A 6,361-nucleotide genomic window follows, 5' to 3' on the forward strand; every position below is an offset into this window, starting at 1 on the left:
CTGGTTTCCTTCTAATAGTTTTCGTTCACCAAGTTTCGCACAGTCTGCGCAGTGCGCTGGCGAGTGTCTGAATGATCCATAGTCCGAAGAACGTATGAGTTGTGTTACACAAAGAAATGATTAGTATTTGCCTGACACACACAATGATCTTAAGCTGTTGGCATGAAAAGGCCATCTATCGTGTCTATTCAAATCTGCATGCCTCAGTTAGTTTTCTCTTTGTGTTTTAGTTGTAGTCTTTGTCCAACCGCATGTTTGGTAATATGACTTCATCACAATTGATTCATTGTCCCCTGTTATTTTGTAAGTGTTCGTGGGCTGCTAATTGTGGGTCCTTTTGTTCTTCTACCAGGCGTTTAGCGAGTGTTATGCACTATAAGCGAACTTCCATATTGGCTTCCTTTTTTCATGCCACTTGGTTTCCACACTGGGAACCAAACACAGAGCACATATTTATATTTTGATGAATATCAACTAGACCTAACTAACTCGTCATTCATAACACGCAACATCAGATTTACATTAGTCAACATGGGAAAGACACAACTGTTGCTCGATAATAACCAACATTATTGAAACACAAAGGTCTGCGTTTTAGTTCAACAACTGTTATTTTATTGACTAATATGCAGTCCAGTGATGCGTAGTCGCGGCGTGGGTGGACCACTTTATCGAAATTGACTGCATTCTATAGTGGAAATGTTAGGTATTTAATGGGCTGGACAAAACTCCTCTCCTATTGTCAGTTGTTTATGTTATCGTTATCATATCTATTCCGAGCATGTCTCCTTCATTGGCTGTAAAGAACAATACCAAAATAGAATCAAAATACGAATGCCTGGAGGAGAAATTTATCACTTTCCAGACAAATGGCCACCGTTGGTATCAGACATTTTGAAAGGTTTCCTGTTTTAGAAAATACAAGCTGGGTAAATGTGCACTTTCTTAGATTACTGTAATCATACCAGCGCAGTGAAATGTTCAGACTGTCGTTTCTCCACGTTTGGGGACTGCTCGAAAATAGAGTGGTCTGTTTAGTTAGAGTATATTCGTGTTACAGTAGCGCCCATAGACCCGTGACAGCGTACAGTTACTAGTATTCTTTCAAGCTTGCTCAAGAAAACCTACATCGTGTTTGTGCGCCACCTACATTATGTGTTGCTGATCGAACCTGATCTTCATAAACTTAAATCAAGAGTATTGGAGTTCTCGCCTCAGTGAAAGGGGACTGTTTCCTTTGAGAGTGCTCTATTGGTCGAGATGCAGAGGCGCCAATGACTGTGATTAGTTCAAATAGGGTTTGATTCGGACGTGTTATACTTGAAGTCCGGCGAACGGTTGATGCCTCTTGGGGCCTCCCACGCCAATCAATGGGGTGACAGAGTGGTTTGTGATCATCATCATAGATTTACCATGGGTCATCATAGATTCTGTGAACGTCATATTGACCAACTGAACACCAACTTGAAATACTTGATAAGTATGGGTGTAAGTCCTTAGCTAAGACCTGTATTACTTCCCGAGAGCGGAACTTGAAACGTAGATGTTCATGCCAACAGCTATAGGGGTAGTTCTTTAAAGCACTTTGAACGACTGAAACCAGTTGGATTTAGCGATATGTAAGTTTTTAGATTGTGTTGAGATACGAACCTGGCACTCAAGGCACAGACCATTGTGATTCGAAGGAGATATAATCCTTCATTCTCTTTGGAAGAGGTAACTGGCCAATGGTCGACAAAGGAATTGCCTTGACAATAAAATGATTCGCAGACTTTTGCCGGGTGTGAAATATGTCTTTTACAAACCCCTTGATGCGATGAGAGAGACCTCTTGTACCGTTAACCGTTGTGGGCAAACCCAGCGGTTCGCCTTTGCTACTGAGTGCCTTCCTTATAGTCAATCTGCACTGGGTTTTCAGTTCTCTTGGACGGAATATAACCTGACGGACTATCTTCTCCGTTTCCATATCCTGTCTTTCACACAATGCGTCAACTGATTCGATGGGTATCTCGTAGCCTAGCTCGTTTACGAACCCTAAGGTGTCCCAATCACGTTTGCTAATTATCTCAAATAGAAGGTCTTCATCAAGATTTCTTTTGATTCCACACCCTGCTGCTAGGATCAAATGCAGCGTGTCTGGGTTGGCCTGGTAGGCGTTCATCAGGAGGAACTTTCGGCTGAACAAGATGTCGATTCTACATCCGGCGAATACGAACAACCGGACGTCAGTCAAGAGGAACTCGGGGGTAGGGAGGTCAGGGAAATCATGCATCAGGTCAACGTATAGTTCGAGAGAGTTGATCAAAGGTGTGTTCCCTTTGGTAGTCTCTCTGGTATCAGTGCGGTCAAGGTTCACGCCATATTTCGAAAGCGTTTCGACAATTTTCATATTCTTGATCAGACCAGCATTCCTTACTAAAGCATCCTCGAGGTTGGAGATTAATATTTGACCAGTTTTGTTGTCTGTAGCTGAAGTATATTTCAGCAGCGTTTCCACTATTGTCACATTTCCTGCTGTACATGCGTTCACCAGAGCGATGTTTCCTCGCCAGTCGCGCGCATCTAATTTCACACCATGTTCGATGAGTGTTTCCACTACGCATGCGTCAGCGTCCTGTGATTCGCAGATCACGTGCAATGGCGTCCGGGTGTAAGAATCTTTGGCATTCACATCGGCGCCACAATCCAGCAACGCTTCAGCAACATCTCTTGTCCGAGCATAATACAAAGGTGTTCGTCCGTATATATCTATCTCATTCACAGCTGCTCCAAAATCAAGCAAAGACTCGACCACATTGATGTGTTTCCTTTCGCACGCTAGATGGAGGGATGATCGCCCCTTTCCATCTTTTGCTTCGATGTTTAGACGCCTTTCTACCAAGATTCTAACAATAGACTCGTAACCCCCAACAGAAGCGTGATGCAAGGCGGTCCAGTTTCGACCATCAACCTCGTCGCTCTTTGCCCCAAATTCCAAACACATGTGAACGAGGTCGACGTGACCGAATCGTGCGGCAACGAGAAATGGCGTCATTTTATCTGAATCACACTGATTGATGTTAACGCCCCCTTTAATCAAATGGTCGAACCTATCCCTTAGACCAAGGAAACAAACGATGTGAATATCATCTAGCAGACGAGGAGTTAGGACGCCATGTTTGACCAGACATTCTGCAACATCACGCCGTCTGCCCAAATATGCTGCGTACAGATGTCGCTCTCCTACACAACATCCACGAGAAATGAGCGCATCCACAACGTCCGTCGGTCCATTCTTACAAGCAATTTCTAATTGACCATCGTCTTTGTCTTTCAAGTACACCTTTGCCCCCTGTTGGATGAGCAGGTCAACTACATCCTGGTGGCCATTTTTACTTGCCTTGTGAAGCGCGCTGAAGCCGTATTTGTCAACAGCATCAACAGTAGCCCCGCAAGCGAGAAGCAATGAAACTACGTCCACGTGGCCGTTGGATGCAGCGATATGGAGTATAGGTGGCGCCCTAAAGTCGTTGCTGTCTCTCATGTCAACAAAGCAGCTGCCATTGTTGATCAAACTCGCCACTCTCTCCGCGTCTCCTTTGATGCAAGCTCGCACCATCTCGTTCTTGGTACTGTCGGAAACGAGGCGGAGAGTGATGTCTTTCAAATCTGCATCGTCATTGTCATCAACAGTAGAGTCTCTGTTGTCCATTCTGGTTGTCAACACTTGCATCCGTCACGTACTATCGTCGGAGAATCGCATCTTTCCTGCAAATAGACAAATTAGAAGAGATTCAGAAAATACCTTTGGATCTGACTACTGAGTTTCTAGTTTACCTACATGATCTAACTGAAGACATTAATCTGTAGATATCCTCAACCAAAATAGTTGTCCGTTTCCTCTGCGATCAGCATGTCGGAAACTGGGAGGGCCATTAATTTCAGTTCGCTTTTAAATTTTAGTTATGCGAAAAAGTATCATGCGATTCAAAGATTGAGTGTCAAGAGATTAGGAGGGTATGTCGGAGATTGGTATCAAAGTGCCGATTATCCCAGCTCATATCGCAAATAAAGCCGTTGCAGTAAAATAGTTCGTTGTTGGATATCGGTTTTTAGCAATCGGTTTGATGTCTTCGGTTGACCTGTCTTTTCTTTGTTATCTGTGGAATTTTCATTGCAATGCAAGGCAACCCATGTAGTCAATGATTCGCCCCACAATCAAGTGCCTTGATTAGATATTTTGTCTGAGATGTCATCTAATGTTGTCAGTGCGATAATGTGACTGGAGAAGCGTTCCACAGTCATAATAAGTTGGACGTCAATTTCCTTCTAATCAAGACATCGGCTCATTAATTCATGGCTAATTATAGCCGTTATTGACTGTCATGTATTCATGCAGTTCAGTGTCCGGTGACAGGAGCTAATGTGTTATTGGCACGTTTCTTATTATTAGGTTTTCTTTTCGTTGTCACGTACTACCTTGCCTCCGGTAAGGCGAAGTGTGCACTAGGCATGGAGAGATAACGATTTCGATGTCTCCCTGGAGAATCACTTCCAGGCTTGCGCTTGGATTTCTGGTACATTTTATCGCGACAACTTACCCAGGTCCATTAGCAGTCAGACTGATCTTTCGAGCTGTCATAAGCATTGATTTAGCGCCCGTCGCCGGTCTTGGTAATGGTTAGAGGAAATTGAACATGGTTTATTGATGTGGTTTGGGAGGAAATGACCTGCATCTTGTGAATAATGATGTTGAGGTCCGAGTCGGCTCATGGAATGGTTTCTGTTGTTATGGGCTTGTATCCACATTGGTCATGTTAACAGAGATACTAGTTGACGCACGGAATGGTTCCTGCATTGGGATTGTATCCACCTTCATAAGCAGAGGTGGCTAGTCGACACTTGGAAATATTTCTGCAATGGGCTTGAATCTAAATGTACATATACGAGTAATGGGTTCCTGCTATGGGTTTGAATCTATGCTTGTCGCCGTGTGAAGTGGTTCCCGTAATGGGCTTGTAACTGCAAAAGCTCTTTTGATTAGTGTCCTTCGAATAAATCTTGAGCAAATCTAGATAATTCAGGAAATCAAAAGAGCTTTTGCAACACGTCAACATATCACTGACGTTAAATCTCGTCAAAAGTATTATCTTCCCGCACGGATAAACGTCTTCGTCGCCCCGAAAATATCGTCTGGCAATATGCCAGTAGAAGAAGAGATGGATCATATCTTACCAACCGGTACCTAATCGTCTATCCTAGATTGGCCAAAATAAAAATCGTGGGTCGCCCCTCCCTCCAATAGATCAGAAAGGTTCATTCGTACAAAACAACTACACCAACAGTAACAAACGTGCACAATGTACTGGCGTTTTGCATCTGAAACGTTTCGCCGGCCACCATCAAACAATCTACAAATCATGCGCATATTCTCTTGTCACGATTGTGATTGTCGATGTGACCTTTACACCCCTCCTGCTGTGGGATGCTAACCCAACCTACTCTTATCTACCGCCGGCTAAGATGCGAGCATGATATTACCCTCGCTTTACCATATAAATAATCCTTCATGCCCACTGCTCGGTCCTGCATCCCTACGATTGTATTGGAAAAATAACACGTCCATATACTTACCTCTCCTGTATCCGGCTGCTTTTCAGAAATCACGGGTGTCTACTACGGTAACCGTAATTTGCACTGTTTTCCCCACGAAATCCGTCCTGCACGTAGCTCGGTCTTCAGTCTGTCTAAACAACTCTCCGCGCACGATTCTTCTTGTGATAGCATGAGGTAAGCAGACGGACATCATCTATAGATTCTCGTTGCCATACCAACCAATCTGTGTCAGCGTTGTGAAGCTGACGACTCTATGGAGGTTTGACATTTCAGCGAAATCAGCGCCAGTGTGGCAGTTAAATTTAGAGTATTTAGCTCGGCGAGGGACAAAGAGGCCAGGGGAACAGTAGTGAGAAAAGTTATTTGCTAACCCACGAGGCATCATCTTAGTTGGAATGAGTTGAACCTGGCATTCCTTAAAGAACACGGGACAAAAGTGAAAAATTCAGCCGGCAGAAACATTTATTAGTAAAAACTAATCTATAGTTTGTCAGACCTTGTTTGATGATGGTGCTTGCTCCAGACTTAAAGACTACGGGCGACGAAAGCCACTCCTGACGCCCTAACTGTCGCTGATCAGGTGAGCTCCAGTTAATACCGTTAGACTGGCGTTTGGCTTCGTGTTACATTCAGCTGCACGGCATACGATTCATCAATATTCATCCCACCCTTAAAACGTGTCTTCCACATAAATCCGCAACACTCTGGTGACTTGAGAGAGCATTGACAGAATACATTATCACTACAGCTACTGCCTCTATTGTAG

At 43.9% G+C, this 6,361-nt stretch overlaps 1 protein-coding gene across 1 annotated transcript; it reads right to left on the reverse strand.

Annotated features, from left to right (window-relative positions):
- Window positions 1-1,118: 1,118 nt before the first annotated feature.
- LOC135497348 (ankyrin repeat domain-containing protein 50-like) lies at window positions 1,119-5,735 on the reverse strand. Its single transcript, XM_064787173.1, has 2 exons — window positions 5,614-5,735; window positions 1,119-3,747 (listed from the first exon to the last, which is right to left on the reverse strand). Exon 2 carries the CDS (start codon window positions 3,710-3,712, stop codon window positions 1,658-1,660), a length of 2,055 nt encoding a protein of 684 aa, XP_064643243.1. The 5' UTR covers window positions 3,713-3,747; window positions 5,614-5,735; the 3' UTR covers window positions 1,119-1,657.
- Between the last annotated feature and the right edge of the window lie 626 nt (window positions 5,736-6,361).

Source organism: Lineus longissimus, chromosome 12 (assembly GCF_910592395.1).
Source record: "Lineus longissimus chromosome 12, tnLinLong1.2, whole genome shotgun sequence".
Taxonomy (NCBI): Eukaryota; Metazoa; Nemertea; class Pilidiophora; order Heteronemertea; family Lineidae; genus Lineus; species Lineus longissimus.

Bases quoted from the DNA above. Each gene is read 5' to 3' on its own strand.
- LOC135497348 (XM_064787173.1), bottom strand. From the start codon at position 3,712: ATGCAAGTGTTGACAACCAGAATGGACAACAGAGACTCTACTGTTGAT.